Below are 26,759 nucleotides of genomic sequence, written 5' to 3' on the forward strand. Positions count from 1 at the left end.
TACAACATTACATGACAAAATAAATATATCATAATAGCAATTCAAAAAGAAAGACAATATATTTATACATAATCATGACATAAGTAATTATGCTTCTTATCGACTTTCAATGGCTGTTATGGAACATTCATTTATAGAGTTTACATCACTTCCATGTGAACTCAAATTAATATAATCCTTGTTGTCACGGATATATAAAGGCATTTTTGGAGGAGTAAGATCAGTTGTTTCAGTACTAAGCATGTAAACTACTTTAGACATAGTTGGCCTGTCCACCGCATAATCTTGCGCACATAGAAGTCCTATATGGATGCATCTCATTGCTTCAAGTGGATCGCAACTATCAACTATTGTTTGATCAATCAATTGCATTCCCTTGCCTGTGTTCCATAATTTCCATGCCTGAAATACTCTCAAATGTCAGTAATGAGAATTCAAGATGAAAAATATATTAAACGATTAGTTAAAACTGTTGGGATGTCCACTCATAAGGCAAAAGTAATAATCCTACATCGGATGTGTATAGCTCGATATGGAGACTTATAGGTACATACTTGGGTACCTTCTTAATGGCTAGCTTTAAGGATGAGTTCTACCCATGTCCCCAACCAAAAGTAGCATGAAAGAGAACATTAATAGAATGTAACTTACATAACCCAGAAAGCTTAGATGTTCTTCGTCATGACAAAAGCTACTATTTTTTGCACCACTCACAATCTCTAGTAAACAGATACCAAAGCTAAAGACATCTGATTTTTCAGAAAATATCCCTTCCAAGCCATACTCCGGTGCCATGTAGCCACTGCATAAAACATTCAATAACACATCTTAAAATCATATAATGCTTATGGTCTTCTAATTATCTTATAAGAGTACATATATGAAAACACTTTGTTTAAATGGTCCTTTAAATGCTATTGATTATATCTAAGTCTAGATTAAATAGACTTCATACTTACTATGTTCCAACCACTCTATTAGTATTTGCTAGATCCTGTTTCACGCCGAAGATCCTTGCCATGCCAAAATCTGAAATTTTTGGATTCATTTGTTCATCTAAGAGAATGTTGCTCGTCTTCAAATCTCGATGAATGACTCTTAACCGAGAATCACGATGAAGATAAAGTAGTCCACAAGCAACTCCCTCGATAATCTTAAAGCGTGTAGTCCAGTCCAATTCTGCTCTTTGTGTTGGGTCTAATCACCAATGATCCATGTCACCCAATAAATAATCTGTTCAACTATATAATGAATGTATATCTTAAAAAAGAAAAATCATATCCACTTTTGGTTTTTCATGTTTACCATTTGGCTAGGCATAATTCGCTAGGGAAGTTTATTATGCATATTTTTTTTTCGGAAGGGGGAGGAAAAGAATAAGGAATTAAGAATTCGTACAACAAACTTACCGAATAGGAATTTATCCAAGCTTTTGTTGCTCAAATACTCATAAAGTAAAAGCTTTTCTTCTCCTTCAATGCAAACACCAACAAGCTTGACAAGGTTCCTGTGTTGGAGTTTAGAAATTAACATAATTTCATTCTTGAACTCTGTAATTCCTTGTCCTGATGTTCTTGAAAGTCTTTTGACTGCTATAGCTTGTCCAGATGATAGATCACCCTAAAGGAATTATGAAGTCAGAAAAAGGTTTTCCAAGAAAAGACTTTCCATTGCATATATTCTTTTAGGTCAAAAGGTTACCTTATAAACAATGCCAAAACCTCCTTCTCCTATTTTGTTACAAAATGAGAAGTTGTTTGTAGCCATTTTGACACTATCAAAGTCAAATAATTGGAGTTCTTGATCTTCTCCAAGTTTTACATGGGAAAATTGGATTTCTGGATCTTCTACATCTTGGACAGAGGATGAAAAACTCTCCCTGGCTTTGACCAAATCAGATGTATTTGCCCCTGATTTCAATGTTTGTAAGGACACACAAAAAAAAAAATTTATTGTGGGGCCAAAATTATATTTTTTAGTATAAATAAAGGTAATCTACATACTTTACCTTTTTGTTTTCCCTTGGATCGATACAATATATACACAGTGGCAAGTATGGTGATTGTACATGTTCCCAAAACTGCTATGAGTACTATAGCAAGTTTATTTAGTTTTCTTGGTTTGTCTGCAATTTAGGAAAGAAAATAAATTATAAAGCCCGTAATTTCATCTAATATAAAAATTATCTAGAACTTTTTAGATAGTTCATTAACCACATTCAATTATAGATTATACTTTGCCTTCTTACAAACGACACAAAGACTAAATAGAATATTGTGTGGCTCAACTATTGCAACTTTTGTAGCAAGACATCAATAAATTGTGTATAATTAATTTTCATAATCGAATAAATTAGCAAAAGAAACTTACATCTTTTAATGCTCCCTATCAACATCCAACCATTAAGCACAGAAGATGCTAAAAAAATATATAATATTAAGATCCTCTAGTCAGTCACGATTTACTCATGTAATGCAACGACAACAAAGAAAGGTTTAAACATACGAATTTTCATGGATCAAAATGTTTAGCAGTTCCGAATAGAATGAAAGGATTAATTTATAATAGTTTTAGTTATAAAATATAGAAAGAGTACAATTACTTGAGATGTGATACAAAAAGGGAAAATTCTATTTAAATTAAAACTCTTAACACAGAAGGAGGATTTTGGTATCTCAAACATATATAGAAACAAATAATGTCTGAAAATCTGTTTGATTTCCTCCTCCATCTAGATATCTTGTGTGAGGAGCGTATCAGACACCCAATCTCATGCAACTAAATTTTCTCCAACTAATTTTTAAGCGAACTAAGCGACTTTTATGTGCTTAAAATGGTAGCTATCTTTTAAAACGAATGGATTTTAAATTCATTGACAATATGTCTATGCTAAATTCATGTTAGCTTATACATCCATCATGAGGATGATAAAATCAATTAGTCCTCAAGAAATATTTGATATCGATGAGTAGGAATAAAGAAAAGAGTCCATATTCTGTTATATTTCAATTTATTTCTTTTTGTTCCCACATATTTTAGTCTTTCTAATGATTTAGTGCATGAAATGCTTTGTGAAATATCCAAACCACAAATTAGGATACTTTTGACACTTGAAGAGTTCAAACCAAGCTTTTGTTCTTCTAAACAACATCAAAGAATCTCATCGACAACTAGATAGCTTGAAATGTTCTTAGTTTTATGTAATTTTGTAACATAACAAATTCATCATACTAAAAATTAAAATCAGACTCTCAGTCCAAGTATGTGTGAAAGTACCATTTCATCAGCTTTGAGGTAAAGAGTTTTCACCAAAAGAAGGAGAATTTCTTGGAGTAGTTCAAAGAGGGACATGTAGCTACTAATAAAACAAGTAAGGCCTTTATTTTTATTTTTTTAATTTTGGCAACATGGAGCGGTTTTCAGCTGGAAGATGAAGGGCTGCCTAAGCAAAAAATATACCAACATTGGTTTTTTCTCTTAGTTTGCTAAGTTTCCTTAGTCTGCTCTAGCATTTTGTGGCTAATTGTTGGGTTAGGGTGTTGTTGGAAATATATTTAAAATCGAGTTTCAAAATACCTTCTTCCCTTTTGAAAATTGGTTTTAGTGTTTTCCCTCCCACAAGGTTTTAGAGGTTTTTTTTCTCTTGCAAGTCTTCTCATGTACAATACTTTTATGTGGGAAGTTTAGTCTCACATTGGAAGTGGATGATCATTCAGTGAGATTAATATATTGGAATGGGACTTATAAGGGTAGGATTCTTGAAGAGAGGTATCCCTCATCCCTCTTGTCTGGGGTTGGTTCGGAGTGCTTCGAGTCAGTTCGGATCAGACGAAGCATTAATATATAAAATAAAAAAAAATGTTGGTTGGTCATGTGGTTCCTGCGCCCAGACGTAGGGAGTGCGCAGAAAATTATCATCCAACCCTTCCTAAAATAAAAACCCCATCCGTGTGGATGCCCCTGTACGTGCTCTCATTGGTCCCCATGTTGGTCCAGGGGCTACACGACCAAGCACTGATCTCTTGCCCATATATAAAATATATTTTTCTGTTCTGGACTGAATATGAATTTGGATTATTATTTTTGGCCGACGTTGGATAAGACTTTTCCAACGTCAGAGGTTCATATTACAGCACCATTGGGGTTGTTCCTGACGTCGGCATCATTCACTCTCTATCTGGTGTTAACGGGTCCTTTGTCGATGTTGTCAAATGCAAGCACCAACGTTAGCCCTTTCTATGGACATCGCCACCTTCACCGACTAGCTTAGCTCTCTGTTCAACACACGAGATATTTATTCCGACATCGTGGGAAGGATGCCTGTCATTGTTCGGCATATAGACAACGTCGGCCATTCTGAAAATGCTGCCATCTAGTGTCCATTCCATGCTGGTAAAGACTAGTTTTTGGTGAGACACATATTTTGGGAAAAGTGCTTCCAAGGGGTTTCTTCTCCTCTATATATAGAGATCATTCTTGTCACTTAAAAGATAATTCTAAGAGCATTCTAAGGCATATTATTCTCTCTCACTTTGTGTGTTCACTCATATACAAAACAAACCTTTGTTTTCCTGTTTTAGTGATCATATCTTCTAGTGTTCTTTATTGAGTCTAAGCACAACCATGTAGAACTCGAAGGAGTGCAATAGGAGAGTTCACTGCTACTCGTGGAAGTCAAGGGGCTGTTTTTATCTTGGAGACACATTCGTACATCTTTTGATTGCACCATAGGGGGACGTCCATGGCCTTTAGGACAACGTCAAGTGACGTGACTCAGCCCACATCATACATTATCAGTCATAACAGCCTTCCAACTTGGCACCTACCATTATTACATGCAATCCTACACTTATCACCATTACATGCAATCCCATGCAATTCTACCTTACCGTTATTCATCTTTCTATTATTGTATGTAATCTCTCTCAATCTCTATATTCTTTCAATCACATATCTCTCTATATGGTAAAGGTGATGGAGTTTCCAATCTTGTGGATTCCTATCACCTCACCTATATATATGCACACTCATGTAATCTCCAAAGCTTTAAGGCAATAATATCAAAAATTCAATCCAATATGGTATCATGAGCCATTAAGCTCTAAAGAGCAAAATTCGATCCCCTCTCCCTCCCCAACGAATTTCTTTGGCCATGGCCTCTCCTCCTTCCTCTCCATCTCATACTCCCTCCCTTAGTCAAATCCTATCTCATAAGTTAACACCTAAGAATTATGTCTATTGGAAGACTCAAATAGTCCCTTATCTCAAAGGCCAAAGGCTTTATCAGTCATAACAACCTTCCATCTTGGCACCTACCATTATTACATGCAATCCTACACTTACCACCATTACATGCAATCCCATGCAATCCTACCCTACCATTATTTATCTTTCTAGTATTGTATGTAATCTCTCTCAATCTCTATATCCTTTCAATGACATCTCTCTCTATACAATAAAGGTGATTGAGTTTCCAATCTTGTGGATTCCTATCACCTCACCTACATATATGTACACTCATGTAATCTCCAAAGCTTTAACGCAATAATATCAAAAAATTCAATCCAATATGGTATCAGAGCGGACACATTGGGCCTCCTCCACCCACGAAGATAAAGCCCAGAAGAGATACATTAATAAAGCAACCTTTGCAACGCCATATAGTTCGTGATTTCAACATCTTTAAAGAAAGCTTAGGGAGTGATTATTATTGATATAGTTGAGATAAGTGGAAAGTTGTTGATAAAAAAAAAAAAAAAATAAAAAAAAAAAAAAAAAAAAAAAAAAAAAAAAAAAAAAAAAAAAAAAAAAAAAAAAAAAAAAAAAAAAAAAAAAAAAAAAAAAAAAAAAAAAAAAAAAAAAAAAAAAAAAAAAAAAAAAAAAAAAAAAATAAATATAAAAAAAAAAAAAAAAAAAAAAAAAAAAAAAAAAAAAAAAAAAAAAAAAAAAAAAAAAAAAAAAAAAAAAAAAAAAAAAAAAAAAAAAAAAAAAAAAAAAAAAAAAAAAAAAAAAAAAAAAAAAAAAAAAAAAAAAAAAAAAAAAAAAAAAAAAAAATATATAAATAAAAAAAAAAAAAAAAAAAAAAAAAAAAAAAAAAAAAAAAAAAAAAAAAAAAAAAAAAAAAAAAAAAAAAAAAAAAAAAAAAAAAAAAAAAAAAAAAAAAAAAAAAAAAAAAAAAAAAAATAAAAAAAAAAAAAAAAAAAAAAAAAAAAAAAAAAAAAAAAAAAAAAAAAAAAAAAAAAAAAAAAAAAAAAAAAAAAAAAAAAAAAAAAAAAAAAAAAAAAAAAAAAATTGTTGACTACTACTCGTGGAAGCCAAGGGGTTGTTTTTATCTTGGAGACACATTCGAACATCTTCCGGTTGCACTATAGGGGATGTCTATGGTCTCTAGGACAACGTCAAGTGACGTGACTCAGCACACATTGTACATTAATAAAGGAACCTTTGAAACGACATATAGTTCATGATTTCAACATCTTTGAAGAGAGCTTAGGAGTGGTAGTTGAATACAGTTCAGATAAGTCTTTAGTTATCTCAATTGTCTTATTTTTATAACAGCGACCTTGGTACATATGTATCCTTCTTCTTTTCCTAATTAGTATTTTTTTTTCTTAAAAAAGAAAGAAAGAAAGAAATGTCACAACAATATAATTGAATATGTGTAACATTTGCCCCGACTCTTGGTCGTGCTTTTCTTGTTTGAGGCTTTGAGAAGAACTGTAGTTTTACTCCCAAAGCGTGGAAAATCAATTCCTAAGTTTTCAATATATTTTTTAACTAACTTTAATTTGTTTGGGTGAAAAAATTGCAACATGTACCTGGAGAAAGATATGGACCTTTGTATAGCCACATAATCACTTTCTACTTCACATTTCCTTGATGATAGGTTCTAGTCAAGCCCAAAGACACATTAAATAAGTGTAGACACACGTAGATCAGTGGTGCTCCGTAAAGATCACCTTATGTGGTTTTAATGATTAAAAAACACATGGACCATAACATACCTCATTGGAGAGAAAGACAAGGTAGTGGTTTTGATACAAGCGAATGCTAGGGAAAGGTGAAGGCTCCTCCCTACTTGGTTCGTCAAGAAGACTAGGGTTTTGAGACAGTGAGAGAGGATTTTAAAGTATTCCCCTCCCTACCTGGTTCGTCAAGAAGATTAGGGTTTTCAAAGTCCCTCTTGAAGGCAACAAAGTCTCTCTTGAAACATGCTTCAAGGTAGGAATAATCTTTGAATTATTGAGTAGGCTTTTTTTTATTATACTTGTAATAAATATCAACAATAGAAAAATCAACAGCTGAGATGTTGTAACTTTTAGGGTTTTCTTTGTTTTCCTATTAAAGGACAATATATTCTCATCTTAATGGGAGTTATGAAATGATATTTTTTTTAAGGTTGCTACAAGCACTTCTCTTGAACCTAGTAGTGTTCACCTCAGAAACTTTGAAGTATTTTCTCTCCTTTCTAAAAGAGTAGGAATTTTATTCTTCACCTATGTCCTAGAAGAGAAGTAAGTCACTCTACCCTTCCCTCCATTCAAATTTTTTCGTTACACCTGTTGTCACTTCCAATGCAAATTCTTTACCAAAGTAGTAGAGCCACATATCCTCTTTGATTTGCCACTAGAATCAGGTCAAACTAACATGCATTAAGAAAATTAGCGACGTTTATTGAAGTCACGCAAAGCTGTAGATTTTTGCACAACATTGTGTCGCTTTTTGCGTTTGTGTAAACTCACTCTCCTGATCTTTAGTTAAAGAAGCATAGGTGAGGCTACATCAGACTCTCGCTCTAATGCTAGATCGATCTAGGTGTTTGCATAGCAACCTCTAAGATTGTAACCTATTATTGGAGTGTCTATGAAGAATACTCATGCTCATAAGGTCTGTTTTAACTTATGGTTCAAACCAATGGTTCAATGCTAACCCTAATTGACTCGTTGGTGCGTTGATTTGTACAGAAATATCGGAATCACACCAAGTGATTCACATAGTGATTCTCTGTTCACCACTACAGTGCATCAAGGTCATTTTACAAACACCTGCATTTTGTTTAAGTATTTTAATAACGTTTTATGTACACTTTCACTTTGTTAAAATATTCTTAATTGCATATAAACAATGAATTATGGTTTATCTTCGTTGAGGTTGTAACCATTTAAGGGATCATTATTTGCTCCATTTCCTTGCCCGGTCCATTTCCCCAAGTTCCTCTAATAGGGGTGGTTGGAAATGACCACCTGAACACACTGTCCGAGTGGGGACCACTCCCCCCTATTAGAGGAACTTGGGGAAATAGAGCAGATAATTTTCCCCAATTAAGTTTTGTTGAATTGAAGTTTCCTACAAATACCACCCCAAAAGAAAAGGGGAAAACAAAATCTGAATTCCAGACTGGAGTCACCATTTAACACCAAAAATCCACAATCCTTCAATCAAGTCAACTAAATAATAGAATATAAAAACAGGCTTGTAAAAAGAATTGAAAAGAAGGAAGATAATGAAGAATTAAACTAACAGATCATAGCTTTAAAGTATCAATCACAAAAGGTTATTTGAAGTCATGATCAAGGAACTGAGTTTCTAACTACTATTATGGAGAAAATTATCTCCTCCATTTCTTGCCCGGTCCATTTTCCCAAATCCCTTTAATAGGGGTGGACCCCACTCCGACAGTGTGTTCGGGCAGAGGGTGGGGTGATCATTTCCACCCCCTAATAGAGGAACTTGGGGAAATGGACCGAACAGTAAAATGAAGTAGATAATGATCCGTTTGTAACGACTAAAAGGGCGACCTTCTAGAAGTTTTCTAGGGTTGCACATCTTGTAATTAAATTTCTTTTTTGTTTTTTCTTTTATGAAAATAATTAAATAATTACTTTGAAGGTGCAGGATAGTTTGACTACTAAAAGTCTCTAGTAGCTAATATATGGGACATCGGTCAAGTTTAACCTTGATAAATAAAATGGTGATTGGAGTGAAGGCCACTTTGATATACATGGACCACACACCTAGTTGTGTTATGGGTAAGAGATGCTGGCCGTTGGATATCTAGAGAATAATATTGACAGTGTCACCTATCAATTTTCGAGGGTGAAGTCAACTTTCTCATCCACCGGGCAAGGTCGTTCACTTTCACGCGAAACTAAAAGCCAACGCAAAGCCAAGACTTTTACTAACTTAGCCTGACCAACGATGGCTATATGCTTTGAACATTCAAGTACACGAACGGTATCTATAGGCTTTTACCACAAACAAGTCTTGTTCTTCGATTATGGATATTCTGTCTTTTTCCTCTCTCCATTCGCTCCTTCCAGAACAGTATTATTAGGTGTGCTATCTTTTCTCTTGGATATTATAGGTATTTTCCCTCTAATGTTATTATTTGTTCTTTTTTTTTTTCTCATTTGACTTTCAACGAATTGTTTTTCCATTTGATTGACTCCATTTTATACGAAAGTGACATTTAAGGGTAACTTGAGGACTAGTGGCTCTGCCCAATGGAAAGGGTGGGATGAGGAGGGCATGAGTGTCATTTCCATTTAGGTGAGAGAGAGACTTAGGCTGGGCACAGTGCTGACGTGCTAGCTTTACCAATTGTTTATAACAAGATTTTCCTCTTCGGATGCACACGATAAAAAAAAGGACATACCCATTACCTGCTAGATTAGGGGAGGGTCATAATGTGCGTAATCTTACTCTGCTTCATGAAGAGATTGTTTCCAGAGATTGAACGCATGACCACTTAGTCACAATGGAGTAACCTTACCGTTGCACCAAGATCTACCCTCTTTTTCAGATATATACATGGTTTAAAGTATCAGTATCGTATCGCTCGATACGGATAATACATGCCGGTTTTGCTAGTTACCAATGTCGATATCGTATCGGTAGCATGGTACGGACAAGGGGTAAGATGGTCAGAAAACTCATTTTCTAAAAAATTCAAGGATAATTTTGTCCGATACAACCGATTCTGGCCGATACCGTGTCAATATCGTATCGGTTTTCCAGGTTGTTGATACCCATTCCAATACCATACACTAAAACCATGGATATATACGATGTTTCAATAAATGTTTGTCCTTTACCAAGAAATAAATAAATGTTTGACAGAGAGAAGAGAGATCGAGAGAGTACCTAGTAATGAAGATGGAAGACGGAGATAAAGGTCTTGACCACCGGAAGAGTACTGCTGAACGTCAATCAACTCCGTGGTCCAAACCAAACATCCAGCTCCACTAACAAATGAATAAGCCAAACAAGAACAATTGTTGAGGCATCTGACTTTACATTCATTCTCGTCCGTACGTAGTAAATATTCTGAAACATCTGGTAACTTAATTCCTTCCAATTTCAGAAACCCTTCGGAACCAGAACCACACTGTAATGGAGTACTTCTCTCGCACCCATCACTCCAATTTCCATTTCTCCATTTCTCAGGGAATTTGGGTTGAAACCCTCTCATACAGCTACAAATGAACGATTCCATCTTGTTACAAACCCCAAAAGGTCCACATGCACCATAAGCATCACATTGGCTATTGATTGCTAACCAAAAAACAACCCATTCCTTCTTTTGTTCATCCCAATTTTTTGTCTCTATATTTCCTGAAGAAAGAAGAACGGCAAGGGAAATGTTTGAAGTATCAGATAAGGAATAAGTGTAATACTCTCCTCCATTACCGTCGCTGCTGAAGGTGATACCATTAATGTAATCTTGAGGCATTTCCGGTATTCCGATGAAGCTCCGACCGTTCCACTGACCGGAATTCCAGTGCTTGACTAAATTCGAACCATTCACGATGGTTGCAGCTGACCCACTCACGATGTATACTTGCTGTGCTTCTTGTCGATTCCGGCGCAAGAAAAACTTTCCCGGTGCCGGATTGTTTTCGCTTACCCAAGATGTTAATCTAAGACTTATTCCCAATTTGTCATTACCTCCAAGCTTCATGTTTGGAATTAAAGTATTGGAAGGATGATCAAAACTATCCCAAAGTGACACATTTAAATGGTTATCTCTAAGAGCAAAGTTTCCCATGTCATCTAGTATTGCAACAGTACTAGTATTACTCCACATAGAAGAAGCATTTGTATACCAAATCACATTTTGTTTCCCATCTAAAATAACAAGATTACCTTCATTGTTGATGGACAAACTTCCATGGGAATCCAGAATCGGTTTCATGGCGTTTAAGACCCCAACAACTTGTGTGTATGAGGTCTTCTTGTACCAAATCCCGACGTATCGATTAGTAGAATTACCAGGACTGAAGAAACCTAATTCAAAGATGTTTCCAGATGATACTAAGGTTTCTCCATCTGTGATTGATTGACCTGTACTGATAGTGTCTATTGCTATGCAATTTGGTAATAGAAACAAGAAAAAATATGGAAGAGAAGAAAGCAGAGTTCTCACTCTTGAAATATTGCCGAAGCCCATCTCAAAAGCTGCTCATGATGCCTTGCTAGGAATGATAAGATTCAGAGTTCCTATCTCCCTTACCATCTTGAATATCTTCCGGTTAAAGTTTGTATATAAGTCTGATTAACCCAATTTTGGACTAATGGTCAACCAATAACGAAGAACATAAGGAATGCCCATGCTTAGCCTATGAGGCCCGATTAACTAAATGATGCGAAAACTAAATAATTGGGGGGGATTGATTGTACCCAACCGGTCCACCCCTATGGCTATGTTTGGTTGCCAAGAAAAGAAAAAGAAAAAAATTGATTTAGAATAAAGATATAGACATATAAGTCAATCATTGCACCATCATGATTTTTGTCACGGGTTCAAATCTATGGAAACAGTCTCTTTGCGAAGCAAAGGTAAGACTACATACATTATGATCCTACCTAGACCTTGCAGTGGCGGGAGCCTTGTGCGCTCGTACATCATTTTTTTTTTTTGGACATCCATATATAGTCTTATAGGGAAGAGTTAGTTGAAGAAAAGTAATTACATCAATTGCTAGATGTAGGATGGGCATTTCTACCTTTCTTGAGTATAGAGCGATCATTTTGACCCTATATATTTGGGAGCAGTGCTCTGCATGCTCCCCCATAAAAATCAATTTTTTTTGAGGACTGCAAGGGTAAATCCATCCAATCCAGATCAATATCGAATCAATACGGATACCAATTCCAATTATTAAAACCTTGCTCCCAAAGGAAAGGAATCTTATGTAGGCAAAGTGATTTTTCACTATTACATGACATGTATCAATGAAGAAGTAAAAAATTAACAAATTAATTATGAAATATATTCTTAACACGTGTTATATATACAGTGTATGTAAAGTGATTTATTCGTCACTTCACGTATGTGGAGATTCCCTGGACTCAAAATTCCAACCTCTTGTTCTAGGGATTCCTAAAGCTCGGCAGTGCGGCAATGCTAGGTGGAGATGCCGGCACATGGCAGCTTGGACATCCAACACTCTGAGCTCAACATAGCACACCGTTGGATGTTTGAGCTGCCACATGTCAGCATCTCTATGTAGCACTGCCGCACTGCCGAGCTTTAGGGAATTGGAGAGGATAATTTTCCTTATTCTAGATGACATCTTTCTCCCAATCCAATTGAAGGATTCTATGTGACGAGTTAATAATAGGTTTTCCAGCAGATGATAATGGCTTTGTTGACGCTCTTGCTAGGAGAGGCCTATCTATTACGTATAAGATAGTTTAGTCTTTATCAATTCCTTGGCTTCTTCATCTTGGTCCAAAAGAAACTTCAGTCAATAAGATTCTCTGGTCCCCAAAAGGAAAAAAATAAAAAAAGGATTTCTCTTCATGCCTCGACTGGTGGGTAAAACACAGCCTTAGTTAGATCATGGTTTTAGTGCACAGTATCAGAATGGATATCGGTAACTTGCAAAACCAAAATGATACTGTTGCATCAAGAACTGTGCTGGAGCGATCTGTTCCTGCGACACAGAATTAGCAAGAGAGGGCCGGACTGTGTCGGTGTCTCCACTCCGATGCTTAAGTCAGAACTCTTAGCAACAGATAATGATAATTGAAATCAGATGTTCATGGAAGGAATTTACCCAGTTATTTATAGGCTAGGAGTGCAGCATTGTGAGTAGAATCGTGCTCCATTAGGAAAGGAGAGTCATGGGCGTGAAGTGAGAGATTTTAGGAGTAATTCTAGGGATAGTGCTGATCCCTTGATTCTCTTGCGCTTTGTTAGGCGCCATGTGGGCGATAATCTCAGGCTACAGTGATTCGTGACGTGTCCTCTTTTATCAGTGTGGTGCTCGGGTTGCCTGGATAAGGTCGTCCCCCTCCTTCTACAGGATGGTCCAGATTCTTGATCAGGTCGTGCTCTATGGAGGACTCGACCAACGACCCCTCGCTACCGTGATGATGTCTGGCCTTGTTTGTATGTCCTTTGAGATCGGGCTTGCGCCCGGGTCCTACTTTTTACGTACGGATAGGGTCAGCTCGCGCTCGTCCTGTCCGGCCTCAGCTCTGTTGTTGGTGAAGCCTGATTTGGTCCAGAAAGTGCGATTGAGACCTTCGAAGGGTTGTTTCGGCCTCGAAACGACCTTGGAATGCCGAAAAATGGTGGGGCTTGGAGTTGTGTTGGGCTCGTCGAGATCTTCAAAATGAGTACTTTTGAGCCATGTGTTATGTTTTGGTCCGGCTCAGGTTTTTTGGCAATTTTGGGCTAGGGGCATTTATGTACTTTCTGGGGTTAGGGTTTTCTTATATATTGTTCTTATCTCTTTGAGATAGGGTTATGAGGGTTTGTAACATTTCCAGAGAAAATAAGTAAAACCTATTCTACTGCTCGGTCGTGGACGTAGCTTCCATCTTGGAGGTGAACCACGTAAATCTCTGTGTTGTGCGTTGTGTGTGCTCTCTCTATTTTCGTTTTTCTTCTGCAAATCGCCATTCTATGCATTGTTTTCTTAACAAGCTCATCCCCTAATGTACGTGTTGGTCCTTTATTGGCTGACGTTTCTTGACATATCAGATACCAATACGGTATCAACTTGGATCAACTGTATCAGACAAAATTACCCGAGAATGAATATTTAACCCTTTACCTGTTTTGGGGAAGATGAGTTGCAAGTTTTTTTTTTTTTTCTTGGAGGGGCATTTTTGTCACTTTACCTTTTGATTTTAACAGTGTTAGTCATAAACTGACGGAATGGGTTTATTTGTTACCGTTTGTAAACCTCAGGGGGGTATGCAGAATTTTCCAAAACTGGGGGGTAAAATCATCCTTTCGTCAAACCTCAGGGGTGGTATGTGTAAACTACCCTAGTAAAAACTGCATCATGACACAAAATATTGATCTTCAAAAGGTGGTTCAGCAAAGGCTATGGCCAAAGAGATTGAGTTGGAGATGGAAAGATCGGGGATCATTTGGTTCGAACATCATACTTCTTTCACCTTCAAGCCATGCTTGGCGGCATACTCAAGCCCTGCGAGAATTCCAAAGGTTTCTGGTTCCAAAATATGATGACACTTCTTTAGCCAACCTGCAGCAATGGAAATAAGATTTCCTTCTAACAAAAAATAGTAAGTCCATCTGGCCGTAGTTATGTCTGTGGCCTAAGATCCTGCACAAATTAAAACAGGGAAATTGAAAACAAGTAAAGGGTTAACAGAAGTCACAGTTATCACCTCCTCTAGTGGAGAATATACATCATGGGATGAAATGGAGGGGGGGGGGGATAAACCTAAATCCCTAATCCAACGACCAATGTTCTCCAAGGTCTTAATAGGGTTCGGCTTCTTTAAGCCTTTTACAACCTTGTTTCTAGAATTCCAAATAAAGTAGCAGGTAATAATAAAAACACCAAAAAACTAGTTCAAAGAGAGTTTATCAAGTTTCCGATAGAGAAAGGTGGTCATACAGAAGTGATCCAATGAAGGATGAGAGAGAAACTCAGTTCTTAATCCCAAAGGGTTAGCAGCCAAACATGCTTAACCCAATCACATGAAAAGAAGATGTGCTAGTATGATTCAATACATGCCACAGAAAGCACAATGTGTGTCGATCGGAATCCATTTTGATAGAGTTGCCTTGATAGGAAGTCATGCATACAAGACACGCCAAAAAAACAATTTATACTTGGGATGAAGATTAAGCTTCCAAAAAATCTTCCACCAGGAAGAGTGGTTTAAGTCATGGGCATAGGATAAATGTAAAATGGATTTGGCAACAAGTTTGGTTCTAAATCGACCATCTTTAGCTAGAGTACACCACCAACTATCATAAAAATCGGATAAATTTAGATTCAAAATATTAACTAAAAAAGTCAAAGGAACAGAAGATGCAACTAATTTACTATTCCATTGGGAGTTAATCGTGAAATTAAAAACCTTAACCTGTTGTTGGGACCCCATGGATAGAAGGACGAATGGTGAAGCCTAGAATAGAAGGGATCCAGGGGTCAATCCTAAAGAAAGTATCCTTACCATTCCCAATCCTCCGTACGGCAATCTTCCTTAATCCTGGAATAATAGAAGTAATATTGTTCTAAGTCCAAGAACCTTTTTTCAAAGATGTTTTCGCATCAAATAAAGAAGAATGAGGGAAATATCTTCCCTTAAGAACTTTAGCCCAAAGAGAAGATTTATCAGATAACAGCCTCCAACCCAAACTCATAAGGAAAGCCTTATTATGAGTCACAGTTTTTCTAAACCCTAGCCCACCTTTAGATCTGGGGAGGCACAATTTATCCCAAGCAATAAGAGTGCATATTTTCTTAGCACTAGAATTCCCAAGCCAAAAATATAGGCAGATCAAGTCAAGACTGCAACAAATCTGAAGAGGAAATGCAAAACAATTCATAAGAAATGCAAGGGTAGAAGCCAAAACAGATTGAATTAATACACTTCTACTAGTATAAGAGAGGAAATTTGATTTCCAAGAAGCTAATTTGTTACGAACCCTCTAAAAAAATAGAACTCAACTCCTTAACTTTGGATCTATAGTGAAACAGTTGAGTACCCAAATAAGATGATTTCTTAGACATTTCATTAATACCAATAACAGAGCAAAGATAAGCTCTCTCAGAATGAGAAACATTACAACTGAAATGCAACCCATTTTTGGCAAAATTAATTTTCTGACCAGACAAGTCTGAGACTGGTCAAAGATAGCCGTAATAGTGAGAAGGTCTTCAGAAGTAGCCCTACAAAAAATAAAAATGTCGTCTGCAAAAAGAAGGTGAGAAACCTCAGGAGCAGAATGAGCAATCTTGATTCCCTTAAATAAATTAACTCTCGATAAGCAGAGAGCAACCTAGAATGGACTTCCTCAGCTAGAATGAAGAGATACAGACTAAGAGGGCATCCTTGATGAATACCATGAGTAACCTGAAAGAGGGAGGGCACCCTTGTCTCTTTTATTTTCATGAACAGCCTTCTTCTATTCTTCACCTTATAAAGGCAATAATGGGACAAATGGTTGCCTCTAACGTGTATGTGCACCTCTACGTGTAGAGAAAATGAACTCTGAACTCTAAAGTTTGTAACATATTCAAGGGGGTGGGGGAGATAGAGGATGGCGCCTCTGCACCTACATGTGAGAGGTAATCACATGTCCCATTTTTGCTATTTATAAGGGGAGGAGGGGTATTAATGAAAACAATAAGGACAAGTGGTTACCTCTCACAAGAATATTCACCTGCACGTACGTGTAGATGATCCATTCTCGAGGATATAGTGGTGTCAAAAGCTGGCTAGCACCAATAAGTCTTGTTGGAATTGGTCGAAAAAGCTTGAAATCTGACAAATTGGTTAGTAAACGCCAGGCAAAGATCGATTAATATTTGGTTGTTCTCAGTGTTTGGTTGTAGTCTGACTCACACCAATAGTTGAATGGTTAAAGTTAGTTTACAGTCTGATTAACCCAATTATGGACTAATAGCCAATCAATAATGAATATAAACAATGCCCATGCTTAGCCTATGAGACCCGATTAATTATACGAGGCGGAACCTAAATTGGTGGGGACAGATTATACCCAACAGATTCCCCCATAAGGCTACGTTTGGATGCCAAGAAAAGAAAAAACATAATGGGACAAAAATCCTGATGGTGGAATGATTTATTTATGTGTCTATATCTCTATTCTAATTCAAATTTTTTATTTTCTTTCTTGACATCCAAACATAGCCTTAAAGGGAAGAGTTAGTTGAAGAAAAGCAATTACATCAATTGTAATGTGTAGGGTAAAAAATAAATTATTGACTCCTTCCATGTTGGTCGGTACCTCCAATTCTCCAAGATTCATGTTTGGTATTAAAGTGTTAGAGGGATGATCAAAACTCTTCCAAAGTGACCAATTTTGTTCACAATCACACACTCATAAGCACACACAAGTTTAACGTGGTTCTGCCATGGCAGCCTACATCCACGATCATAAAACCCCTTGTTTATTTTTTTTCTGGGGTGTGTATCTCATTCTTAAATAGAGTAGTGTTACATACAAGATTACACATAAAATCACGGTTCCCAGATTTATACGGATTACATAATCCTAATCGATCTCCTTCCATAGAGGAGAGAACTCCTTCAGTAATAGGACTCCTTTCGATAACCGGAAAGGCACAACTTGCCCTCTTTGTCGAATGACCGGGCATCCTTATATGATCTTCTTCAGCTTGTGACGTAGTTGGTTCAACACTCCCCCTCCAAGTTGGAGCGAAAATGTCCTCTGAGGTCAACTTGGACAGAATGCTCTTGAACATTCCCTTAGGCAAAGCCTTGGTAAACACATCTGCGAGCTGATCAGTGCTCCTAATGTACGGCGTCTCAATAGTCTTATCTTGAACCTTCTGTCTGACAAAATGACAGTCAAGTTTTATGTGTTTAGTCCTCTCATGAAAGACATGATTGGGCCACTGGAGGCAATATGAGTAGCACTTGATTGTCACAAAAAGAGTTTCATAGGAGCTTGGAAAGATTGGAATCCCAATTCTCGTAACAACGGTGAAGCCAAACTAACTCGCTAGTAGCAATGACCATTGCCACGTATTCCGCTTGACACTTGAATATGCAACAACACTTTGTTTCTTACTTTTCCATGAGACAAGATTTCCTCACACAAAGGTACAGAAACCTGTAGTTGATCTTCTGTCAATAGGGTTTCCTGCCCAGTTAGCACTGGCGTACCCTACAACTTTAGTATCTCCATTCCTCCCCATCAATATACCTCTTCTAGGACAAGATTTGACATAACTCAATATGCGATTAACAAGATTCATATTCCCTTTTGTAGGGGCATGCATGAACTGACTGATATAACTGACGGCATATGTGATATCTGGTCGTGTAATAGTTAAATATATTAACCTACCCGCAAGTCTCTGAAAACGACCAACATCAGGTAATGGAGTTGAGTCATCAAGAAACTTACTGTTGTAGTCCATAGGAGAATCCACGGGTTTAGCTCCCATCTTCCTTGTTTCCTTCAACAGGTCCAAAGCATACTTTCTTTGAGAGATGAACAGTCCCTTGTTAGAGCTAGCAACTTCTATCCCAAGGAAATATCTCAATTTCCCAAGATCCTTGATGTCAAACTTCTCTTTCAAGTGTTGTTTCATATTAGTGATTTCATGATGATTATCACTAGTAATGACAATGTCATCCACGTAGACCAATACAGCTACAGTTCCTTTGGGTATCCTCTTAACAAACATTGAGGAATCACATTCACATTTTTTGAATCCAAAATTTAGTAGGGATTTTTCAATGCTTTGGTTTTCCACTTGACAAACTCCATTATGACTGACACTCACATATGAACAAGGGACCTACATAGACCATTTATCGATTATATGGACTAAATAGACGACATACTACATTGACCACAAAACCTCGACCAACTATATAAGTAAATGACCAAAAGACCATGTTGGAATTATTTATTCATTCTACCCAAAAAAAAATTTTATTTATTCATTTTTTTTAGCTTTCATAATCTATTTATATTTGATGCAGAGACCATATAAGAAAGGGTTCTAAATTGATAATTCTGACCATATGATTGCAACTTATGAATCGTCCAATACTGAATACCGATTTGAATCGGTCAGAATCCAGTGCCGATTCTGATTTTTGAAACCATGGGTTATATAGGTCAAAGGATCGATTCTTGGAGTTTGAAAATTAAATATAATATTTTTCCTTCTAATAAAAAGAAGGGGACTTTCGTATCCGAGCTGGCGATCCGTGTTTAACTTTCAAAACAAATTTGAACCGTAGAACATTTGAAACACCAACGGCCAAGATTTCTTCATACATCCCGCCACAAATTTTGAACTTCTACAAAAGCCACCCAAATCTTGGTTTCCAGCATTCAAAAGGTTTTCCCTTTAATTTCAGTTATCGATTAACTTTTGGTTTTTTTAAACCTGTGAGCTTCTGCAATCTCTCTAATGGCGCGTACGAAACAGACTGCAAGGAAATCCACCGGAGGAAAGGCTCCGAGGAAGCAATTGGCTACCAAGGCGGCTCGGAAATCTGCTCCAGCGACTGGAGGCGTGAAGAAACCCCACAGATTCAGGCCTGGAACGGTCGCTTTGAGAGAGATCCGGAAGTACCAGAAGAGTACCGAGCTTCTTATCCGAAAGCTTCCATTCCAACGTTTGGTTAGGGAGATCGCTCAGGACTTCAAGACTGATCTTCGTTTCCAAAGCTCCGCGGTTTCAGCGCTTCAAGAAGCTGCGGAGGCTTATCTGGTCGGGCTCTTTGAAGATACTAACCTCTGTGCGATTCATGCGAAAAGGGTTACGATTATGCCCAAAGATATCCAGCTTGCTCGTCGGATTAGGGGTGAGCGTGCTTAAAATGCAACTCTCTCTGTTATTTTCTTGGTGAATCACTTACTAATATTGTATAGTGAACCGTTTTGGGGTTTGGAGTTTGGGTTTAGGGTTTAATTCTCTAGAATTTTCTCTTCCTTTTGGCGGTTGGCGTATGTGGTTGATTGTAATCTGGATGGTTTTAAGTGCAGAATAGAAATTTTGGAATTTGAGGTGAAAGTCTGAACCATAAAATACAGAGCAATAGATGTGCGTGAAAACAAATGAAAACATCAAATGCAATATTTCCGGATCGAAATGGTTCTAGATCGGTATGGAATCGGTATTTAGATTGGCTGGAATCAGATTGATCTTTGCCAATCCTGATTTGGATTTGGGCCAATCTGGACTGATTTTTTAGTCCTTGAGCTCGATCAATGAGCTCAAAGACAGTCTCTTGGGATACTTTGATTTCATATCTTCCATAACTTCCTATCTCGTTTTGATGAGTTCCATCGCTGGATGCTTGGTTTATCTCAATTTCTTTCGCAAAGATATCAGCATCATCAGAACCACTAAAACAGAGACAATTATTTCAAGTTCTCTCTACTTGACCGTTATTGACTCTTGTGATGCATCTTATCTATCTTTGCTGAAAGACTAAGCATAATTGCAGGACAAAAGGGTGTGAGTAATGTTTTCAACTGTTGCATTGGATAAAATTTCTCTCCACCAAAGTTGTTTTAACAGCTAAAGAACCATGATACACCCTTCAAACAAAAGATTTGATTTTGGGGGAATGTTCAAAGTTCATAGAGCTTACCAAGTAAAGAATGGAAGGACTTTCTTTTCATACATCTAGAGCCTAGAGTTCAGACTCAACAATCATCGAAAATGTGCAACTTAGGAATTTTTACCACCTTATCAACAAAATTAACTTTTCAAGCCTTGGTCACATGATCAATAAGGTTATCAACAATACCAAGAGGATGTGCCTAGGAAATAGAGGCAAATTAAGTGATTATTCCAAGGGTTGCAAATGGCAAAAGCATTAGGAGTAGGGGTGTAAACAGATCGGATTTGGCTCGGATGGTGTTATATCTGCATTTGCATCCAATTAGCTTTTGGAAAGATTTGGATAGTGCTAAATGGATATGGATCGGATATTTTATCTGTTTACAAGTAAATATAGCTTTTTAGATAGCTATAGCCTATCTGTATCTGCATCTGTTTAGCTTTTGCACGGATTTATACAGTACTAAATGGATATAGATACAAATATTGAAATGGATTTTGGCTATTCATTTACACCCCTAATTAGGAGTCACAATTGTGGACATTTGGATTGATTGTAAAGAAATGGTGGAATATTTATATGGATCAAAGTAAGGAGTATCATTAGCTATAAAAACTTTTTTTTTTCTATATTATTATTGGATATTTTGTTTTATCTAAAAAATTGGTTATATAAATATGTTGAAAAATGATAGAACCTGGGTAAAAGTAGCTCATTGGCTTGCAAACAATGCTAGCACATCTAAGCCTATTTTTTTTCTTTTTGACCATAAAAAAATAATACTTTGTCAGAAACTAAGATGAGAATGAAGCCAAGCTTTTTGACAATTGGACAAACAAGTTCCTCTCGAGCATAGTTTTATTACAGTTGTAAGTTTCATTTTCTATCGCTTCAATCTTATTATACAGGCAAATATAGTCATTAATTTGTTGTAAGTTACTCTTGATCCACTCCCATTCCTTATCAAAAGGGAGGAGTCTATGTGGAGAAGGGGAGCACTTTTGAATGATGCCTTTACATACAGTGGCTGAGAATGAACAATAAAAAAAGAGATGTGGGACATCCTTTTGGGCATACCAACATAGGCAACAAGTAGAAGACTGAATTATTCCTCTCTGCAGTAAGGACTGCATAGGTAGAGATAGAGATAAGGCCCTCCCATTGATAAAGTTGTGGTGATGGATGTGGCTTAAAAACCAAGTGATGGTGTGCCAAGGAACCTTAGGTGCATGGGCTCGCATCAGATTCCAACCTGAGGTAGATGTGAAGAATCCTGAGCTTGAAGCAGTCCATATGATTCTATCACCACTCCCAATAGGGCTTCAGTTTGTAGGGAGTGGAATTGAGGGTTTCACTTTCATTTTGTTTTTTTTTTTTTTTTGGGGGGGTGGGGGGGTGGGTGGGTGGGGGAGAGATAGATTGTCTTGCAACTATTAGAGCTCTATGAATCTTTTCATTGCATATTAAATGCACTATGGGATTTGAGGAAACACGTAATAAGGATTTGGGGTAAGTATTTATTATTGCTTTGACCTAATTATTTCAAGTAAATGCTTGCTAGACTTGAAAAGAGAAACTCTTAAAATTCAATGATATAGAAAATGATAATTGAGAGCTAAGAGAAAAAGGAAAGGAAAAACGGATGCACTTTTTAGGAGAAGGGATGGAAATGGTGTGGTATCTTTGTCCCTTGAAACATGAATTTTTATCCTATGCAGTAACTGCATGGTGTTGTACTGCATCGTGCGGTGGCTGCAGAGGCCATGTGCTCCAGGTGGAGCCTGTTGTGCCACATGGCTTTTGCTGTGCCGCATGATGCAGTATAGCACCGTGCAGTTACAGGAGAGGATAACGATTCCTTCAAACATTCAAACATGCAAAAAAATTGAAAAATGATTTTTGAACCGAGTTTTCCTTCAGCCACAGTGAATGGAAATCCATTCACCGTGGGACTTTATAGATGCATGTGGGAGGGTACTTTGGGTAATACACAAAAACCAAGATTGAATGGTGAACCATCATTGCGTGGTGAAGAAAACTTTCTCCATAGTTTTTTTATACTTTTTGTCACATCAATTCCCATCCAACAATGTGAAGCCAAAGGTCAGATTCGACACTCTAACGAGAGTCTTCCTCCCTCTTCTCTACTTGTCCTCTCTCTTTTGCAATGATAAGAGAAAAGCCATAAGGAGATCCAAGCTCAAAAAGAAACGCACTAAGAAAAGCCAATAATATTTCAATTGTATCCTTGGACGCAATTGCTAATCTCTACAGTTAATAAAGTTCAAATCAAATTAACTTACATTATGACAAAATAAATATATCATAATAGCAATTCAAAAAGAAAGATAAAATATTTACACATAATCGTGAAATAGTAATTATGTTCCTTATCGGCTTTCAATGGCTGTTATGGAACATTCATTTATAGAGTTTACATCACTTCCATGTGAACTCAAATTATTGTAATCCTTGCTGTCGCGAATATATAAAGGCATTTTTGGAGGAGGAAGATCAGTTGTTTCAGTACTAAGCATGTAAACTACTTTAGACATAGTTGGCCTGTCCACCGCGTAATCTTGCGCACATAGAAGTCCTATATGGATACATCTCATTGCTTCAAGTGGATCGCAACTATCAACTACTGTTTGATCAATCAATTGCGTTCCCTTGCCTGTGTTCCATAATTTCCATACCTGAAATACTCTCAAATGTGAGTAATGAGAATTCAAGATGAAAAATAAATTAAATGATTAGTTAAAAGTGATGGAATGAAATGTCCACTCATAAGGAAAAAGTAATAATCCTACATCGGATGTGAGTAGCTCGATATGGAGACTTATAGGTACATACTTGTGTGACTTCTCCTTAATGACTAGCTTTAAGGATGAGTTCTATCCATGTCCCCAACCAAAAGTCGCATAAAAGAGAACATTAATAGAATGTAACTTACATGACCAAGAAAGCTTAGATGTTCTTCGTCATGACAAAAGCTACTATTTTTTGCACCACTCACAATCTCTAGTAAGCAGATACCAAAGCTGAAGACATCTGATTTTTTAGAAAATATCCCTTCCAAGGCATACTCTGATGCCATGTAGCCACTGCATAAAACATTCAATAACACATCTTAACATCTTATAATGCTTACAGTCTTCTAATTATCTTATGGGAGTACGGGTATGAAAACACTTTGTTTAAATGATCCTTTAAATGCTATTGATTGTATCTAAGTCTAAATTAAATACACTTCATACTTACTATGTTCCAACCACTCTATTAGTATTTGCTAGATCCTGTTTCACGCCGAAGATCCTTGCCATGCCAAAATCTGAAAATTTTGGATTCATTTGTTCATCTAAGAGAATGTTGCTTGTCTTCAAATCTCGATGAATGACTCTTAACCGAGAATCACGATGAAGATAAAGTAATCCATAGGCAACTCCCTCGATAATCCTAAAGCGCGTACTCCAATCCAATTCGGCTCGTTTTATTGGGTCTAATCATCAATGATCAATGTCATCCAATAAATAATCTGTTGAAGTATATAATAAATGTATATCTTGAAAAAGAAAAATTATATCCACTTTTGGTTTTTCATGATTACCAATTGGCTAGGCATAACTAGCTAGCCTTTAGAAGTTTATTATGCATTTCTTTTATTTTTTTTGGGGGGGAGAATAAGGAATTAAGAAGTGGTACAATAAACTTACCGAATAGGAATTTATCCAAACTTTTGTTGCTCAAATACTCATAAAGCAAAAGCTTTTCTTCTCCTTCAATGCAAACACCCACAAGCTTGACAAGGTTCCTATGTTGGAGTTTAGAAATTAACATAATTTCCTTCTTGAACTCTGTAATTCCTTGTCCTGATGTTCTTGAAAGTCTTTTGACTGCTATAGCTTGTCCAGATGATAGATCACCCTAAAGGAATTATGAAGTCAGAAAAAGGTTTTACAGAAAAAGACTTTCCATTGCATATATTCTTTTAGGTCAAAAGGTTATCTTATAAACAATGCCAAAACCTCCTTCTCCTATTTTGTTCCAAAATGAGAAGTTGTTTGTAGCCATTTTGACACTATCAAAGTCAAATAATTGGAGTTCTTGATCTTCTCCAAGCTTTACATGGGAAAATTGGATTTCTGGATCTTCTACATCTTGTACAGAGGATGAAAAACTTTCCCTGACTTTGACCAAATCAGATGTATTTGCCCCTGATTTCAATGTTTGAAAGGACACACAAAAAAAATAATTTATTGTGGGGCCAAAATTATATTTTTTTAATATAAATGAAGGTAATCTACATACTTTACCTTTTTGTTTTCCCTTGGATCGATATAATATATACACAGTGGCAAGTATGGTGACTGTACAAGTTCCCAAAACTGCTATGAGTACTATAGCAAGTTTATTTAGTTTTCTTGGTTTGTCTGCAATTTAGGGAAAAAAATAAATTATAAAACCCATAATTTCATCTAATATAAAAATTATCTAGAACTTTTTAGATAGTTCATTAACCACATTCAATTATAGATTATACTTTGCCTTCTTACAAACGACACAAAGACTAAATAAAATATTGTGTGGCTCAACTATTGCAACTTTTGTGGCAAGACATCAATAAATTGTGTATAATTAAATTTTCATAATGGAATAAATTAGCAAAAGAAATTTACATCTTTTAATGCTCCCTATCAACATCCAACCATTAAGCACAGAAGATGCTAAAAAAATATATAATATTAAGATCCTCTAGTCAGTCACGATTTACTTATGTAATGCAACGACAAGAAAGAAAGGTTTAAACATATGAATTTTCATGGATCAAAATGTTTAGCAGTTTCGAATAGAATGAATGGATTAATTTATAGTAGTTTTAGTTATAAAATATAGAAAGAGTACAATTACTTGAGATGTGATACAAAAAGTGAAAATTCTATTTAAATTAAAACTCTTAACACAGAAGGAGGATTTTGGTATCTCAAACATATATAGAAACAAATAATGTCTGAAAATCTATTTGATTTCCTCCATCTAGATATCTTGAGTGAGGAGCGTATCAAACAGCCAATCTCATGCAACTAAATTTTCTCCAACTAATTTTTAAGTGAACTAAGCGACTTTTATGTGCTTAAAATGGTAGCTATCTTTTAAAACGAATGCATTTTAAATCCATTGACAATATGTCTATGCTAAATTCATGTTAGCTTATAAATCCATCATGAGGATGATAAAATCAATTAGTCCTCAAGAAATATTTGATATAGATGAGTAGGAATAAAGAAAAGAGTCCATATTCTGTTATATTCCAATTTATTTCTATTTGTTCCCACATATTTTAGTCTTTCTAATGATTTAGTGCATGAAATGCTTTATGAAATATCCAAACCACTAATTAGGATACTTTTGACACTTGAAGAGTTCAAGCCAAGCTTTTGTTCTTCTAAACAACATCAAAGAATCTCATCGACAACTAGATAGCTTGAAATGTTCTTAGTTTTATGTAATTTTGTAACATAACAAATTCGTCATACTAAAAATAAAAATCAGACTCTCAGTCCAAGTATGTGTGAAAGTACCATTTCATCAGCTTTGAGGTAAAGAGTTTTCACCAAAAGAAGGAGAATTTCTTGGAGTAGTTCAAAGAGGGACATGTAGCTACTAATAAAACAAGGCTTTTATTTTTTTATTTTTTTTATTTTGGCAACATGGAGCGGTTTTCAGCTGGAAGATGAAGGGCTGCCAAAGCAAAAAATATACCAACATTGGTTTTTTCTCTTAGTTTGCTAAGTTTCCTTAGTCTGCTCTAGCATTTTGTGGCTAACTGTTGGGTTAGGGTGTTGTTGGAAATATATTTAAAATCGAGTTTCAAAATACCTTCTTCCCTTTTGAAAATTGGTTTTAGTGTTTTCCCTCCCAGAAGGTTTAAGAGGTTTTTTTTCTCTTGCAAGTCTTCTCATGTACAATACTTTTATGTGGGAAGTTTAGTCTCACATTGGAAGTGGATGATCATTAAGTGAGATTTATATATTGGAATGGGAATTATAAGGGCCGGATTCTTGAAGAGAGGTATCCCTCATCCCTCTTGTCTGGGGTTGGTTCAGAGTGCTTCAAGTCGGTTCGGATCAGACGAAGCATTAATGTATAAAATAAAAAAGAATGTTGGTTGGTCATGTGGTTCC

General features: G+C 36.2%; 4 protein-coding genes across 4 annotated transcripts; 1 reads left to right on the plus strand and 3 right to left on the minus strand.

The window, feature by feature from the left end:
- Positions 1-83: 83 nt before the first annotated feature.
- LOC122644703 (G-type lectin S-receptor-like serine/threonine-protein kinase B120) lies at positions 84-11,449 on the minus strand. Its single transcript, XM_043838097.1, has 6 exons — positions 10,144-11,449; positions 1,702-1,910; positions 1,410-1,620; positions 960-1,197; positions 652-802; positions 84-402 (listed from the first exon to the last, which is right to left on the minus strand). The coding sequence occupies exons 1-6, from the start codon at positions 11,447-11,449 to the stop codon at positions 97-99; spliced, it is 2,421 nt and encodes an 806-aa protein (XP_043694032.1). The 3' UTR covers positions 84-96.
- Positions 11,450-18,077: 6,628 nt separating this feature from the next.
- Positions 18,078-18,677, minus strand: LOC122644704 (uncharacterized mitochondrial protein AtMg00810-like). The gene has a single exon (XM_043838098.1). The coding sequence runs from the start codon at positions 18,675-18,677 to the stop codon at positions 18,078-18,080; it is 600 nt and encodes a 199-aa protein (XP_043694033.1).
- A 708-nt stretch (positions 18,678-19,385) lies between these two features.
- Positions 19,386-19,889, plus strand: LOC122645763 (histone H3.2). The gene has a single exon (XM_043839123.1). It carries the CDS (start codon positions 19,416-19,418, stop codon positions 19,824-19,826), a length of 411 nt encoding a protein of 136 aa, XP_043695058.1. The 5' UTR covers positions 19,386-19,415; the 3' UTR covers positions 19,827-19,889.
- A 2,806-nt stretch (positions 19,890-22,695) lies between these two features.
- On the minus strand, positions 22,696-24,734 carry LOC122644705 (G-type lectin S-receptor-like serine/threonine-protein kinase SD1-13). The gene is made up of 6 exons (XM_043838099.1): positions 24,585-24,734; positions 24,291-24,503; positions 23,839-24,076; positions 23,531-23,681; positions 23,016-23,273; positions 22,696-22,845 (listed from the first exon to the last, which is right to left on the minus strand). The coding sequence occupies exons 1-6, from the start codon at positions 24,646-24,648 to the stop codon at positions 22,696-22,698; spliced, it is 1,074 nt and encodes a 357-aa protein (XP_043694034.1). The 5' UTR covers positions 24,649-24,734.
- Positions 24,735-26,759: the final 2,025 nt, after the last annotated feature.

This window comes from Telopea speciosissima, chromosome 11 (genome assembly GCF_018873765.1).
Source record: "Telopea speciosissima isolate NSW1024214 ecotype Mountain lineage chromosome 11, Tspe_v1, whole genome shotgun sequence".
Taxonomy (NCBI): Eukaryota; Viridiplantae; Streptophyta; class Magnoliopsida; order Proteales; family Proteaceae; genus Telopea; species Telopea speciosissima.